Source organism: Corticium candelabrum, chromosome 4, assembly GCF_963422355.1.
Source record: "Corticium candelabrum chromosome 4, ooCorCand1.1, whole genome shotgun sequence".
Classification (NCBI taxonomy): domain Eukaryota; kingdom Metazoa; phylum Porifera; class Homoscleromorpha; order Homosclerophorida; family Plakinidae; genus Corticium; species Corticium candelabrum.
In genome coordinates, this window is record NC_085088.1 from 5,519,184 (window position 1) to 5,536,704 (window position 17,521).

Genomic DNA, 17,521 nt, shown 5'->3' on the forward strand with positions numbered 1-17,521 from the left:
ATCTAATGGCCCTCACAGCAACTGCTCACGGTCTAACTATGACTTAGTCACTGCATGCAGGACTGCTTGTAAAAAAAAAACCCTACACTGCAGTTGTTGCATTAACACCTAATAGGAGTAACATCCAGTACTCAGTGCAGGCTATGACAACAATCGATGTCTTCAGTTCTACAATGTCAAGCCAACTTTTAAAGGAAGACACTGATATGGTAAAGACAGTGGTATTTTTGTCGCAAATACATTGACTGCTTAACGTTGTATCTCAGTCTGAAGAGAAACTTAGGCAAAAACATTCCAGTTGAGGCTCCAAACCAGCAGAACTATCGTCTATTGACCTCTACACAAGCGCATCAGCAATAGAAATTAGGCAGAAAGTGCTAACAAACCTTGTTGGGGCTGAAAGTACAATGAGACTATTGATAGCAACAACTGCATTCGGAATGGGAGTGGACTGCAACGACATTATACAGGCTTTTACTGGAGCCCTCCCAAAAAAAGATTGAAGAGTATGTACAGGACAGGGCGTGCCGGGCGAGATAGGTATACGTCCAACGGCCATTCTAATATATTGACTGCCAGTGCTACGTGGAGTTCTTTCACTACTCGTTGCTTAATGGTTGTAGGCTGCCGTCTGCTTTGACTTGCCCATAGTGAGATAGCTAATAGTACTTAAAACAGTTACCGAGCTCAGCATCAGGAAACTCAAGCGTCGGCGATCCGACGGAAGAGACGATGCCCGTCGCGGTCTCGGTGCCGTCACCCTGGCCAATCGACCGATAAGACGTTTGTGTGCCAGCCCTTTTTTATCCGGTTCTTTAGAGATCTCGTCAACCGGACATATTAGAAGTTGGTCTTGGGAAACTCTTTAGATAAACTGTCATACCCATACCATCATATCCACTAATTTTAGCATAGCCAGCCCCTCCCCTTTTTATTTTCTAACCATGGACGTGCAAAAAGCTGTCTGCACGTGGTGCTCCAGAAGATGCGTGAATCTGACTTCTGACTAATTAATTAATAATCAGCCACATGATGTACTATAATTTATTAACTAAACGGCTTCTACTCCAATCGGGCATATTACGACATAAAATTTATTGATACTAATGTACTTTGTAGGCGTGGCTAAAGTAATTTTTATCTCGCATTTTAGTCTAGCTATGTTGACAAGTCTGTGACTAGTACACAACCCGTAGGAACCCACGAATCTTCTAACTGTCTGGGCATTTCACACTCTCTCGCAGGCGCAAGCATTGGACTAGAAGATTGACTCGCTTGCAAAATTTTGGGCGGATTTATCATTACGGGCTACATGGCAGACAACGCCGAGTAGTCTTCGGACAAACCCCAACTACGTAGATCCCTGTTGCTAACACTAGCCCCGCAATGGACTTCCGTAAACAATGTTGTTCTTCATATATGACCTGCGCAATGGTATTTCACCTGCCGACTACAGTGGCTTTACTTCCAACTTCTTCACTGGCTCAGGAAACACAGCAGCCATGCTAATACACCGCAACATCTCTACGTCCCTAACTAAAACTAGCCTTGTTCAGTTAAATAAACAACTAATTAACCGTCTATATACAAATACAGTAGCGAAAAAGCCTAAAAACTAGGTTTCGCTAAACGCAGTTAGCGAACCATGGAAGCAGCCATGTTGACAAATGAATTGACTCCCGTATGTTGATCGAATTCCCGGATCGATATGAATCTCTTGTATTCTGTATTTACACACAGTACAACCATGCATGTGTGTACAGATCTCTCTGATCTTCACGTCATCTTTAAATAATCTTGCGCTGGTACAGCCCACTCACGCACCCTAACCCACTTCTTTAGCGCTCGTTATTAGGCTTAGTTTCCGGCGGGAGCTAATTACGTCGTACGCGCATGACGGCTATGACGTCACATTTTATTCTGTCTTTTTCCTATACAACGATAAATTAAGCTTTTGGAAATCCGAAAAACTCATTAGTTAAGTGATGGGCGTGGCTACGTTTCTATTGGCTACCAAAGTTGTCACTTGCAGTTGATATTGTTGCATACCCACAGGCAGAAATAGTTTTGTTTCTGATTTTAGTTACTCTTGCAGTACAACATAGTCAGATACACTATTGTAGTGAGTAGTGATATTTATTGCTTTTAACATATTCTGAAAGTTTTCTTTAAAGCATACGTGACTGTTCATTAAAAAGACTAAGTTGCGTCATGTTCCACAATTTGGCAAAATTATTAATCCAAGAAACATCGGACACGTTGAAAATATGATATTCGTCATGCATGCCATCCTGGAGCACTAGGCAGACCACCACCATTTGTGTCTTCGAGGGCGAGTTATGATGGTGTCCGCATAATAGAGGGGATTCAAAATACGAGAAAAGCTTCCCGCCAAGAAATAACAACAAAACATTACGCTGCTTACAAGAAGGATTGCACCAATCAGGGGTGGGTCCAGGCATAGTCGCAAGGGGCGTGCGCCACCCCTTCAGGCACACTAAGTCCTATGTCTCTAGACGCAGTATCATACTATGTATATACAGTACGTGTACATAGCGCGAAAGGACAACCTAGTTTAGAGTATGCGGTAAAGATAGGAGTCACCTCTGGTTGTTGGCTGAACGTAAACAACGCCAATCCCCGATGTACTTATTTATTTAGTACCATTTTGCGCACATTGTTCAGTATCACGAGGCTCCAATCCGGGTATATTCGTGTCAGAAAGCTGATTAGCTGAATGAGTTACGGCTCGTAGTTTCTCCTCTTTCTCAGCTTGGTGCTACAAATTATTGTACATGAACGCGATGTCGTCACGTCCTGCCAAACGAAGGTCAGAACAGCTTAGTGTTGCCAGTTTCTTTGCAAAGAGACACAGATCAGAAGAGGCAGCCTCGTGTTACCAACCCGCAGAAATGACGCCCGCTTCTTCCGGTCCAGTTGCTGTCTGTGACGGCCTATACGGCCCATCTTTGAGTAAACAAATAAAGTCGGGTCACGGTAGCACCAAGGGCATTGTTTCCCGTTATAATGAACTTGCCATGGACGGTCCCGGCTGGACTCTCTTGTTCAGATGAGACAAGCAGTTTGTATTTAGCAACAGACAGCCAGAAGTAACAACTGAACTTCCAGTTATGTCCGTTGTGGATCTCAGGAAATCGTCCGGTTTTTCAAAGCGATTCTTGCAGAAGGCCATATTCGACCAGTACGCGACTGGTTAGGTTACTAAGTCGACAAAGGAGATCTTGAAGAAGCTGGTGTATTCTGCCTGGCATTTGTTTTGTTTCCTACCAAACATCGACAGGCTTCTGTAAGAGCACAGAATATGGTCACCAAAATCTACCGTAAATTTAAGAAGTTACCGGAAGATGCAGAATGTCACGATTGTCTCGAGTATCATGAAGATGCTGCCGAGAAGATGAGAAGATTCCTCACTACCTCTTCCGATCCAAAACAACGAATAGATTTCAACACCAGCTGTAGATCTCAGAGACGAATAGAGAAGAATCGATCCATACTCCTTTCGATCCTCCGCTGTCTAGAATTTGCAGGTTGCCAGGGATTAGCTCTTCGTGGTCACCGCAATGACTTTAGTTCAACTGAAAGTGAACCTCAGGGAAATTTCCTTGCCCTTACTCGTTTTGCCGTAGCATTTGGAGATGACGTCTTGCGAGGGCATGCTGATTCAAGCCCAAAGAATGCGACGTATATGTCCAAGACGGTACAGAATGAACTAGTGTACTGTTTGGGCGAAGAATTAAAAGAGAGCATCGTGGATGATGTCAAGCATTCGCATTTCTACGGGATTCAGGCCGACGAGGTAACTGATGTTAGCGGATGGGAGCAGCTTGGCTTGTCCATTCGCTACGTTAAGGAGGGTGCCGCTTTAGAAAAGCATGTCTCCTTTGTAGATTGCAAGTCAGTAACTGGTGTGGCCATTTGCGGTAAGATCATGTCCGAGCTGAAGCAGATTGGTCTAGATCCCAATAACTGTCGCGCACAGGTCTATAATGGAGCTGGAACTATGAGTGGCTACCTGAACGGCTGCAGAGCAAAATTTAGTGAACAAGTGCCCGCTGCAAGGTACTACCACTGCGCCAGTCATCAACTTAATCTTGCGTTGACCAAGGCTTGTTCTCTCAAATCAGTTCAATGCATGTTATCTGAATTGCAATCCATAGGAATATACTTCAAGTATTCTCCAAAACGTCAAAGGTGCTTTGAAAATGCACAGCTCTGATCAATCACTGGCGCCAGAAAGACGAAAGCCGGCTATTCCAAGCTGAAAATGAATCTGCTGTCTAAAACAAGATGAGTTGAGCGACATACAGGCATTACAGACTTTGTCGTTATCTATGAATCTGTTATCTATTGCTTGCAGGTTATCAGTGGGAAATCACCTGCTCCGTCGATGGCCATTCAGGATAAAGCTGATATTGCTGATCCCCGTGATCTTCATGTCTTGTCATCAACGCCAACACAGCAACCGTGTTCTTCCTCTGCCGTCTCAATATCGTTCGATAGCATCGATGATTACATCCTTAAAAACACCCAGCAGCACCCACTTTGCACGAGAAGCGGTAATATTATCTTGCCTCTTTATAACATTTATAGGGTCATCAGTTCACCAGAATTTGGTGATGCGGCAACAGAGCAAATACAAAAACAACCTCACCAGACCGTTCTCCAGCCGGAATGTTGAAGGCGGAGTTAAGGTCTGGCTACGCAAGACTATCATCGGACATCAGGACATCTCCACTGATCCTGATCCGAGAGTAACGCCCCAAAGAGACGTAGACAAACTGAAACGTTTCCTGGATTTATCTACGTATTTTCGAACATTTGTGAAAGACTTTGCGAAGATATCCACACCGCTTTAGACGCTTAACCAAGAAACCTACCCAGTTGGTCTGGAACGAGAAATGCGATAACGCTTTCAAATCACTAAAAGTAAGACACATGAGCGCTGCTTTGATGGCTTATCCGTGGTTTGAGAAAACCTTTTGTTGGACACGGACGTAAGTGCCTTTTTGATCGGCGTGTTGTCCCAGTATGATTATGATGGACATGAACGCATTGTGACTAACGGCAGGCGATCTTTGACGAAAGCTGAGAGAAGGTACTCTGTCATCCGCAGAGAACTTCTATCTTTGGTGTACTTTATAAAGTACTTTTGCTACTATTTGTACGGGCAACAGTTTATCCTTCAAACCGATTACATCGCATGCAATGACTTCAGTCTTTCAAAGAACCTGAGGGTCAAGTAGCTACATAGGTGGTAACAGGTACTCGATGAGTACAGCTTAAAGTTCAGCATTGACAGGAAAAACAACACCAGAACGCAGACGCTTCGTCTCGAATACCACACAATAACATGAATGTAACGCGACTCGCTCTTCGGCTGCTATCAGACTACAAACTGTACATTTGTCGATGAATTGTCTGACAAACTCCTCAGCCGACCGCAACGGATACACAATCCAACAGAAAAACGGGCGGTAGATCGTTGGTACGTCAAGAGAGGAGCTGAGGCAAGCTCAAGAAGCTGACCCAAACATCAAAAAAATACTGGGATGGATGGTTTCGGGTGAACGACCAAACCAGAGTGTCATTGCAGGAAGTTCGGTAGCTATACGCACTCTGTACGCGCAATGGGATTAGCTAGTGTTAAACGACAGTCTTCTGCATTGTCAGTGGGAATCAGTGGATGGCAAACAATCACAATTTCAGTTTGTCGTACCCTGCCAGCCTCACTCCGTCTTAACTGTGCTGCACAACAAACCATCAGTCATGGGTCTGTCGGTATTCGAAAACTAGAGAGAATCTGCGAGCAACTGCGAATTTAGAGATGCTTCGAGGTCGGCAGCTCTGTTCACGGCGACGTGGCAAAATAGAAGCGATGAGAGAACACGGTCTGAGCAAACGAAGGATCGCTGAAGACGTTGGTGTTTTACGCGGCGCAGTGACCAATTGTCTGAGAAAACTAACGGCGTGAATGATCGGTTACGACAAAAGATTTAGTCGGCCTAGCAAAAGAAATGCCAGAGCTGATCGATTTCTCGAAGTAAACGCCATAAGAAATCGACGTCCAACCTCACGCCAGTTGAAGAGATACCTTGAGCATTCAACAGATCAACAAGTTTCTAGATCTCTTATCTGTCGTCAACAGGCTGAGAGAAAATTAACGCTTGCTGCCCTCGCAAGAAGCCGCTACTGACGGCTAGACATCGACGTCTTCGACGTGACTGGGTAGCCGTGCACAGAACGGGACACTTGACGACTGGAAGAGAGAACTGTGCAGCGATGAGAGTAAGATTAGTCTGGAAAATAACGGTTGCTTGTATGTGTGGCCTCTTCAAGGAGAAGAACTCGTTCCTGAGTGTTGCCAGCCCACTGTAAACACACGGCAAGTGTGATGGTCTGGGGTTCAATATCATTCAATGGCGTTGGCACTCTCCACAAGATCGAAGAGCGATCGTACGCTGTGGGGTACCCGCACTTTCTTGCCGACAAGATGTTAGCAAACACGTCCATTTTGATCAACCACGATTTTGTATTACAACAGGACACGCCGCTATCCATTCGGCTCGGTCAACATCACAGTGGTTGCGGGACAATGACGTCACCGTTCTAGATTGGCCGCCGTGTTCGCCTGACGCAAACCCGATCGAAAACCTCTGGAAAGATCTGAATGTAGCAGCAAACGCTCGTCATCCTTGTAATGAGACAGAACTGTGGGCAGCAGTGCAGGCGGCGTAAAATGAGATTCCCGGGAAGAGCGTGCTTACGCTAGTTAAGAGTGTTCCTCGCCGAATTGGGGCCATCTGCAGATCGAGAGGGGTAACACGAAGTACTGAAGAGTGTTGGTTGTCAGAGACAACGTTGAGCAAAAACCTTCTTTTTAAAAGCCATGAACAGTATCAAAGAGGTCATTTCCTAGTACACTATTCCAAGCACACGCACCTTAACACGCTTTACTTTTTACTTCAAAACGATTTTGAGAATTTATACCAAAATTTGGTAATTCATAGCTTATTTATTACTACGCGGTCCTGTCTAATTGCAAAAGCACGTATTTCAAGCTAACTTACGAAACAAATCTACAAAAACTTCTGGTTTGGTCACGTGCACTGGTGGCTATATAATTTTTCGACGGTCAGTATATACATATAATAAATACATATAATAATATATATATATATATATATATATATATATATATATATATATATATATGCTGTCAAAGGTGTGGGTCGTAATCCTACAGTATGGACAATGTTAGTGTACTCCGTATTGCTACCTGTATTGGGTTATGAATGCGAACTGTGGGATTTGGGAATGGGAAGTACCAAACGTTTCCTACATCAAGCGTGGAGAAGAGGGTATCGTAGAAGGCTAGTGATCTCAAACAGAACATCCTTGCGGGAAACTCTTGGAGAACCTATCAGGGAAGCTCCAGATCTATTGCGTGTTTGCCAGCTCTCTTTCCTATGGAGAGCAGTTCATTCTAATAATGAATTAGTGAGCGGGTTCATTCTGAATACTGAATGTAATCTGTGGCGATCAGTGGACAATGAGACAAGGACAAGAATCATGGTTTTGTCCTACATGGACTTCAAAAGCTGGTTAAACCTTAATTTATTTTTGAATTTGATGTGCACTAGATATTATTAATTGGCGCACCCGTACATTCGAATGAATTTTTTTACTAAGATCCCAGCCCAACAAGATCGCTTTGGGAAATTGACAGAAATTGGCAATTAATTGGCAAGTAATTGCCAAGTTCCTATCACAAGATCTTGCAGGATACTGGTGGGATCCAGGCCAAGAACTTTAACCTGGACATGTTTGATATATAGAATGCCTCGAGAAGAAATAAGCCGTCATTTCCCAACAAGACGATAATTATACAGAAGATCCTAGGATCAAGATCTTGCAGGATCTTGGTGGGACTCCGCGGCCAAAACCTTCGACTTGGGTGTTCCCTAGCTGCTCAGACTGTGTTTCACATTTCCAAATATTGCTATACCTTGTTTCATTAAGAACCAAAAAACCCAGGAAAAAACTAGCTATGATTGCGTGGGGTTTCGTGGAAGAGTCATAATACACCACAAAAACTCTACGTCCCTAACTAAAATTAGCCCTGTTTAGTTACATAGACAACTAATCTTCTATAGACCAATCCAGTGGCGGCAGAGCCAAAAAACTAGGTTTCGCTGAGTGCAGAAGCGAACCACGGAAGCCGCCATGTTGAAATATGAATTGACTCCCGTATGTTTAACGAATTCCCGGATTGATATCTGGAATCTCGTAATAATTATTCTGTAACAATAACCCACTTCTTTTGCGCGCTCTATCAGGCTTAGTTTTACATTATTCGGGCGTAAATTAGGTCGTATGCACATGACGGTTATATAGCTAACGTCCTCTTTCATTCTGTCTTTTTCATAAATGAAGAAATTGGAAACCCCATTGGCTAGATGATAGAAATGGCTATGTTTCTATTGACGAACAAAGTTGTCACCTGCTTTTGATATTGTTGCGCACACACGGATTAAACGGATCTCACTGTCTTGTGATCGCTGAAGTACACTACGTTAATTTGTTGCTTACAGAAAGCACGCTCTAGGCGTTTGAGTGCAACTAAGGAAGAGTCTCTTTCGTGGGAAACGACGCAAACAGCATTGTATTCGGATAATTTACACACCAGCTCTTGATCTACGCTTAACTGTAGTCGCATGCAGCGAAAAGACACCGCTACCGCGGATATGATTCCACATCCTCCGCAGCCGCAGTGGATGATGGAAGGCCGGTCGAGACGCCACCGGAAGAGCCACGACGGCCTACACAGACGCCAGCCAACTCGCGGCTGAGGCAAAAGGAAACGCGGGCCACACGGCGACCCATGCATAAGTTAGAGAAATCGAACGACCGCTAAAGTCGTAACATAAAAAAATAGATTTCAGTCGTATCTACACTGGAAGTGATACCGTGCCCCTTAGTCTGTACCCTAGTACAAGTCTACGCCGATAAGAAATGATCGACATGGACACGATTACAGTCAGCGACGAAATTAAGTGACAATTGAATGGATTACAAAGTTTCCAGCACTGGTTGAATTACTTGAGTCTATCATGCAGGTGCAGCTTAAGTTCGCCTAATATTCTAGACCTTCTTGCCGGCTAAGCTAGCTGCCACTAATGTAAGTGTGCAAATTGTGACAACACAACAAATTATAATTTGCACGCTTCTGATACTCTGTCTAGAAACACGTTTGTAGACTGTGATAAAATATTTAGTAATGACAGCAGTAAATATATAGATAAAGTTCTAGGATTGATGCGTTTATACCTTCATCTAACTCTAGTGTACAGACATCTACACATTTTTCTACTTGTATTAAATAAAAATGTAATTTCCATCTTTAAAACTCTAATTCATTCTTAGCTCTCGAAGATCTGTGGGCATAGTCAATGTCTTGATGTCCGATACTATTTCTCGATAATTTAGCGAGTGTTTGCGCACTTTGCTTGCCTGATTGAAGTTTTATTAGTACTCCACTAAAGAGAACTAATCAATACATAAGAATGTATCCTAGTTGCAGCATCATCGGGTCTTACGTGGCTTCGCCTGGGTTATGAAATGGCTATTTCCATATTCCTCAGACTAGCCGTGATCTAGAGTCATGCTGTGGAGATCTGTACCGTTTGCATGGACAACTTCGTGGCCTGGTACCAGTTATTGAAGATTGGCATGTTCTTCAGTGCATGCAAGCAATAATCTTTTTTTCTAATTTTGCATGTTGCCAGACTATTAGGATCATACTAATTTTTAATGTATATACGTGAATAAAATTTTATCGATCAAACTTCAAGTCTGATACTGAAACTTCTCATCATATGAAAAATTTTGACTACTTTCTTTCTGTCACTTAGCTGCATCTTCCCGCTTCGAGATGAACAAGTGAACATTCTATATATAATTATATTAGTATTATTGTTTTTGTTCTCAAGACAATCAAGAAAGGGGAAACATTCGTTATCACTAACAAACGCAAAGAAGCCTCTTCTTTATACACATTAGGCAATCGAAAACGTGCCCCTGCAAATGTTACAATTCAAAAACAGTGTCTAGACAAGTCAAAATACTAGACAAATGTACTACTGATGCCGGCAGTCGTAGGCAATATGACACAATTTGTGATACAGAATACACTGAAATTAACGTTTCGTTCACTCCACCAATAAGTGTTGAAATACCGGCTTCTGCAGCTTCTATCAAGTAGGAGGAAGAAGAGTCTGTGGGTACTACTGATGCAGTAAGTAGTAGGTAAGGTGGCACAATTTCCAATACAGATTAGGTAAACTGCAAATTACCTTTTAGCTTTCTCCAACGATATAGGTGTTGAAATACCGGCTTCCACAGCTCCTAGGAAGAAGAGGACTCTCAGAAAATCTATGGCTTTGATAGTAAGTTGTTTGGCAGATGGTAATCCACTGTAACATATTTGCAATACCAGGCTGCAGCCTAAGTATTGTATATATTTTCGTAATTAATGATCGAGTGCATCGGATTATCATCTGTAAGGAAACGTATCTAAAGACGTCGCAATAGCGCAATGGCTTCTAGTCTCGTACTACAATACACTAATCTTTCCTTTGCAGGTATACCTGCACTCTGTTTGGGAGTGTATGAGAGCAGTGTCTGGTTCAGTGTGGGGATCAGTGCTAAACAGGCGCAGTCTCTGTCATCTATAGGATTTGTGTGGCAGACGGCATGCACCTTGCAAGGTTTTCAAATTTTTATATATGTGATGAGCTTCTACTACGTCAAGCTTTTGAAGCCCATCTAGTTGCTGCTGTCACAAGTCATTTACAGATGTCGTCTTCATCAGTTGCAGTTCAAGGATCGATGAGAAAGTACTCCAATAGGTTAGAAATACCGCAAAAGCTATTCTGAACAAAACCATCCTCCTAGCTAAAGACCAACCTTTTGACATTTAGGAAACCTTATTAGGTTGTCCAAGCATAGGTTACACCACCCTATATTCCAGTCTGGATCGACCACAGTTCACTAAAGCCAATGAAAATGGGTGTTTTCCACAATTCTAGTCTCTCATTCAGGTCACGCCAGACGGCTCCGGGTCACTTTGCATGATGACTGACCACAATTTTGCTTTGAAAGGACAGCCCTACATGATTGGTCACGCTGTAATATAATAAATAATGCATGGATCAATGAGTTATGACTATTCGTTGCACCCAACATTGTAACTTGCGGGTAGGGAATTTCTCCTCCAATACGACTGTGCACGTCTTTTTTCCTGTATGGTTCAACTGGTCGTAATAGACAGGTTTCATTGTGCGTGTTTCGATACTTACGCGTATACCACAAATCGATGTTTACTTAATTAATTAATTCCACATGCTTACTTGATATCATTAATAATATTGTCACACTAATGACTTGCGTGTGCAGATATCTTGGGTTATTTAATTAATTAATAAGTCAATCAATGTCAATAGTGCGTGTTACCAATTTTACAATATCTGTTTGTTACGTAAACATGACATTATTTGCGACGCACCAACTTTTGACGCATTTCGGAGTCCTAGTATTTCCAACGTGACTCCCATATTCTGCGTGATTCCCATCGAATTATTGGAAGTCACGGCAATCACACGGAGTTACGGCAATGACATGAAATCACAGGGAGTCACACGGAGAGTATGCGGTGCACTATTTTTAGGGCGTTTCGGAGTTACAGCGATTTCATCTAATTTGAAATTTTGTGATTTGACATGCACCTATAGACGGACGCAAAATACGCATGAGAGTCACATTGGAATCACTGATTCCAGAAGCCGTGGTAAATTAAAGTCCATTCGAACAGTACGTGCAGTGTGGGGATTGTGGGTGTGAACTTTTTGTCAGTTTGGGCTGTCTAGTGGGGAAAATAGAAAATGAATTACTGTACCTACTTCAATGACGTCTGCTAAACAGAACGTAAACACTCATTACAAGCTTGTGATGGCATTCTAGAACAGCTGCAAAAATACTACTGACAAAAGTAGGTGCGGATGTCTTCTAAAGCTCTGAATTGAGTTCGCTTGTGACTCTGGAGACGTCCTTGAGAACTAATTGGCTTTCTAGTGTATTCTAAGGAATGCAATTAATATAATTAAGGTGATTACATCTACTCTTTAGCTAGAATAGGATGGGCCATGTCCGGACTGTGGTGGACTCTGCATATGTAATATTCCGGAAGCTGCTTGTTCCAACGTATTTGAGCATCATTCTGACTGTTAGAGTGCACCAGTGTCTCCATCTCCTCGTGTGCGTTCCGGAGGTGTCATTTCCATGTTTGCAAGTGCCCGGGATACCAAGATCTGGTCATTTCCCACACTGCACCAGTTGTTGGAATGGACTTTAGTGCTTCGCAAATTGTTTAACAGATGACGTCACGTGGACGTGAAGTAGAGCGGATGTGACGTTGGCATTTGGCGCTTGACGTGCAGAGCAGATATTGCTGCATGCTTTCAGTAATGAACACACTTGTTTGTATAATACAAGTTCAGATATTTGAAACCCGCTAAGATCTAGTGGAAACAGGCGTTACTTCTAGCACTAGTTACCGTTTCCTTTCTCCTTCACAGGATGTTCGTGTGACAAGAGCTACATGACGGTGTGACGTTGAGAATGACCCTGTAGTCACAATTGCTGGTACTATAGTTCAAGCTGCGGTTTTGGGCGTCTGCATGACTCGGCGGAAATGTGGTGACTAGCCCGATCACGTGAGCGGAGGTCGACGAGAGTTACGTCACCAGCATACTTAATTAATTAATTACTAATTATTCTGTGACCTCTAAACCACAAGAGTCTGAGTAAAGAGTCAAGTTCAATACACGAGAAAGGATAGGCAAAGGTGGAAGTCGCATGAGTGTGCATTCGCAATTTCCGGTGTACACCGGCACGAGGGAAAAGGAGAGACCGCTCTTGCTTCATAACGTAGCATACAAATACGAAGCTCACACTCTGCTCAACGGCACTTCACTGTAACACTTAGAGTGTATTTACACATCTACAATTGTTTGATTACTCCAGCAGAATGGGAAACAACGTCTCAACCCAGGTACGTTTTCTTAGCTGTAATGCGTTCAAATTTCAGGAAGAGATGGAGGCAGTTGGTAGGATTGACGTGCTACAGCGAGAGCGTATTTATAATACCATACATCTATGTCTAAAACATTACAGTCAAAGCTCTAGTCTAGATTCTCAAATTAACAATTATCTATTTACCTGCTGGTTGTTCTGAATTCGTATGCCTGTATAGCTATACATTTCAATTTTGGTTGAAAAGTTGTGCTGCAGTAGAGCGTCTCTGTTTAGACCTAGAATCAGTTAGAGCATGTCTAAGACGAACAATCGCCTAGCAGTTGTGCTGTTTCCCAATACCCATATAAACTAATTGTACTGATTAATTAATATATAAAGTCAGCAAATTTATTAATCAGTTTTTTATATTAGCTTAACTTAACTGACGTTACTTGTCTGTGTTGTGGTGTTGTCATTAGACAGTAAAACATTTTTCTATTTTATGTAGAGATGTTTAATACTATGTAGGGGTTTGACAGGCATGAACAGCATGTGTGATACACAACAAATAAATGCGTTATGTTGTAATTGAGTTTTGCACATTAGATAGAAATTTTAGTTTGAATTTTTATTTAGATACCTAAAACTTAAAATTAAAATTGTAAAATATATTTATTAAAACTGAGACAGCTGATATATACCCAGCCGTTTTGTCTAGTCGTTCACGGTACAGTTGCCCTACTCCAGTCCATGCTTTGTTGCATTGAATACGAACTTCAAAGTTAAGGGTCGAATGCCATCAACCCATTACCGACTTGAAGTCAATCTCTTTACAACAGACGACGAGAGTGGCGTTGCGCTCAACATCACCGTCGAATCCAACAGCAATGGAGGATCGATCAGCATGAATTCTAGGATCGATGGCCAGTGGGGCAGAGTGGTGAAGTTGGATCGGTTTCCGTACGCAAGCGGAAAGAAGTTCAGTCTTTCTGCGAAGACCGCTGCCAGATATTTTACTGTCAGAGGAAACGGTGAAGACCTCTACCTGTACGATCACCGAATACAGATTGAAGCGATCAAGCGCATTTGCGTTACGTCAAATCATCACAATTTCGTCATCACCACCATTTCAGCCAACGTAAGAGTTTGCTAGGAGTGTGTGCTTGTGCTTGTGAGCGTGCGTGTGCGTGTACGTATGCGTGTGGCACGGTGTGCGTGCATGTGCATGTGCGTGTCCGTGTCCATGCGTGCATGTGCGTGTGCGAGTGCGTGTGCGAGTGCATGTGCGAGTGCGTGTGCGAGTGCATGTGCGTGTGCGTGTGTGTGTGTGTGTGTGTGTGTGTGTGTGTGTGTGTGTGTGTGCGTGCGCGTGTGCGTGTGCGTGTGCATGTGTTTATTGCCGTCGTCTCGCTTAGGATCAACTGCTTGACGACATACCTGTATCTCTGAAAAGCAGAAATAGCAACAAGTATCTCAAAATTGCAGAAGAAACGAATGCCAAGTTTGCTGTCGGTACCACTGCCTCAAACAATGACGACGGTCGAATATGCAATAAATACTTGTCGTTAACCATTTGGGGTAATCGTATGTATTAATGCTGTTTAGCTTATTTGTTACCGAAACGACAACTGCCCACGTCACAATCACAAAACGTCATTACGCTGCGAAGCTTCAAATTCGACCAAGTATACTTGAATATTGAAGGAGATCAATTGAACGCCGTATGATTACGTCACTGTATGACGTCAATCACGAGACATTATTTATGTCATTTTTATAGGGCATATTGTCTAATTTTTGCGACTTTGACATGACTATAAACGACAAAAATTTCTATTTATTTGAGTCTGTAAAGACGCAAGGCCAACGCATCGGGGTTGACAGAGACGGAAAGATAGCAAAGCCGAGTAACGTCGGCACTGGAAGAAAGTCTCATTTCTACTACAACATCAATAAGCTAAGCGTGAGAGTTCTATGATGATTTATAGTTTGAGCTCATGTTTTAACTATGTGATTCTTCTGTAGCGGAAATGCTAACGATTGCACAGACGAGTAGAAAATTATGGAAACTGTTGAACGTGTACACACATATAATTTATATACATGTATATAATTTATTCGTGTCTAGCTATGATATTTTCTAGGTAACTTCTTAGATTTGTAAATTCCCGTCAATTTAGTGTAGCAATAATGTTGTTATATGAGGTTATACTGCATGTATTGAGACATGTGTGGTATACATATTTATATTTTTAATTAATTGACGTGAATATTATAAATACACAAATTCCGCACTGATCACTACTGCTGCGCCGATTTCACATGTTTGCGTAATATATATATATATATATATATATATATATATATATATATATATATATATATATATATATATACTGTAGCCTATAATATGTCAGTGAGACTCTACAGACAACGAAAATGTCTTTCTAATACAAGAACCTAAAAGCCGGTTCCTTTCGGCGTTGTTTTTCTCATGCGGATATAGGTAACGCTATCTAAAAGGCTTATCACTTGCAAGAAGCATAGATCAGGTAAGTCAGCGGCGTAGGAGCCTAGATTTGGTTGAGGATGCACAAGCGAACATTTGTCTAGGGGCTTGGCTCGGCAAACACGGCTAAATGGTTTATTAATTATTTACATATGTGGATGCTACACAGCAAATAACAATAAACCAACATTAACACTCTTAGTCACTTTAGTGCTAGTTCAGTATCGTGTCAATGTTTTTAGACGTCTGTCATCAATAGTAGCAGAACAGTCGACACGTACAAGGCTAAAGTTGAATACATCTAGGCCAAAATCAAACTTAGCCAAAATAGTAGAGAGGCACGTGTCCATCCGGACCCCCTGATTCCTACGTCCATAAAATATTAGTAAATACTGTAAAGATGGTTGTTGAAAATGTTCTGTCTCTATCGAAATGTTGCATGCCAGGACTTGCTATTGGCTTACTTAATTAAATCTAAGGCATAAAAAGCGGCTACATTATTAGAAATTACTTGTACATATCTTCGGTGGTAGTTATGTAAATCGCTAACAAAATTCGCGAGGACACAAAGCATCTGTCAGACTGATCTATTGACAGTTCAGTGCTGTACACTCCAACAGTACTAAAGCCGTTGCCTGCAAGTGAATGCACAAAACGACCTGTCAGTCGGAGCCGAGAAATAAATTAGTTAAGTTAAAACTTTATGCACCCTTGCTTCCTAATGCTCGTTTCTCTGATCGCCGAGTCTCCCATGCAGGGCCACGTCTGGCAGAAACATTTTAATACAAAGAGAACATGCGCAGTCATTGTGCATGACATCATTTGCGATGAGTGTCTCACTGCAAGTATTCCACATCCCGTAATGGATGGTCATTCCAATTCGTGACATCACCGAGGTAAAATACGTACAAGTATGATAATGATAAACTAGTTCAAGCTTCAACTCGCGTCGGAGCATTTATATAGGCCTCAGAACCACGGAAGCCACGGAGGCCATAACCCCCAAGCCTAAAGGATCAATAGGTCTACACTAGGTCATCGTGAAAACAAGTTACAAATGGAGGAGTTTCACTAGACGACAGTGCAAAAGCTTACGCGCAGACGTCTAAAGGCGAGCTCTAGGCCTCATGCACTTGCGGAAACTATAGAACTTCCAAACTGGCTCATGGGGAACAATGCCGTTACCGCGCCTTGAAGTTGTTCTCCTCAACTTGGATGCCATTCCTATGCCTCTGTTGAAGTTTGTTGCATGGTTACGTCTTCTTCATAAAATTATTGATCAATCCACAAATATGCTATCTAAGTTAGTGCCGTATACAGTATCTGTTCTCTAAATTAGTGGCATAGTCTAATGTGAGAAGAAGAAGAATTAAATTATTCCTACAGGTCAATATATATAAATTAAATTCGTATATATATACAATATATATTTGGTTTTATACCACTACAGGTACAGTGCTCTAGGCCAGACAAGATACATACACTAACAAGTAAAAATAGATAGTCATAAAGGAATAAATGTAGAAGCATAAACAAACATAAATTAAGGTTTAATGCAGCTCTTGAAGTCTATGTAGGACAGCACCATATAATAATAATATTAATAATAATATTCATATTAATATTAATATATTTTGTTTTATACCACTACAGGTAGAGTGCCATATATATATATATATATATATATATATATATATATATATATATATATATATATATATATATATATAGTGTGTGTGTGTGTGTGTGTGTGTGTGTGCGTGTGTGTGTGTGTGTGTGTGTGTGTGTGTGTGTGTGTGTGTGTGTGTGTGAGTGTGTGTGTGTGTGTGTGTGTGTGTGTGTGTGTGTGTGTGTGCGTGCGTGTGCCACTGTGTGTTTGTGTGTGTGTGTGTGTGTGTGTGTGTGTGTGTGTGTGTGTGT

At 42.0% G+C, this 17,521-nt stretch overlaps 1 protein-coding gene across 1 annotated transcript; it reads left to right on the plus strand.

Annotated features, from left to right (window-relative positions):
• Positions 1–13,996: 13,996 nt before the first annotated feature.
• On the plus strand, positions 13,997–15,379 carry LOC134178474 (uncharacterized). Its single transcript, XM_062645351.1, has 5 exons — positions 13,997–14,230; positions 14,508–14,631; positions 14,698–14,813; positions 14,873–15,055; positions 15,118–15,379. The coding sequence occupies exons 1-5, from the start codon at positions 13,997–13,999 to the stop codon at positions 15,127–15,129; spliced, it is 669 nt and encodes a 222-aa protein (XP_062501335.1). The 3' UTR covers positions 15,130–15,379.
• Positions 15,380–17,521: the final 2,142 nt, after the last annotated feature.

Coding starts and splice junctions, on each gene's coding strand:
- LOC134178474 (XM_062645351.1), top strand. CDS start 13,997: ATGAATTCTAGGATCGATGGCCAGTGGGGCAGAGTGGTGAAGTTGGAT. Junction 14,231..14,507: donor TCACCACCATTTCAGCCAAC/GTAAGAGTTTGC, acceptor CGTCTCGCTTAG/GATCAACTGCTTGACGACAT. Junction 14,814..14,872: donor AAGGAGATCAATTGAACGCC/GTATGATTACGT, acceptor TCATTTTTATAG/GGCATATTGTCTAATTTTTG.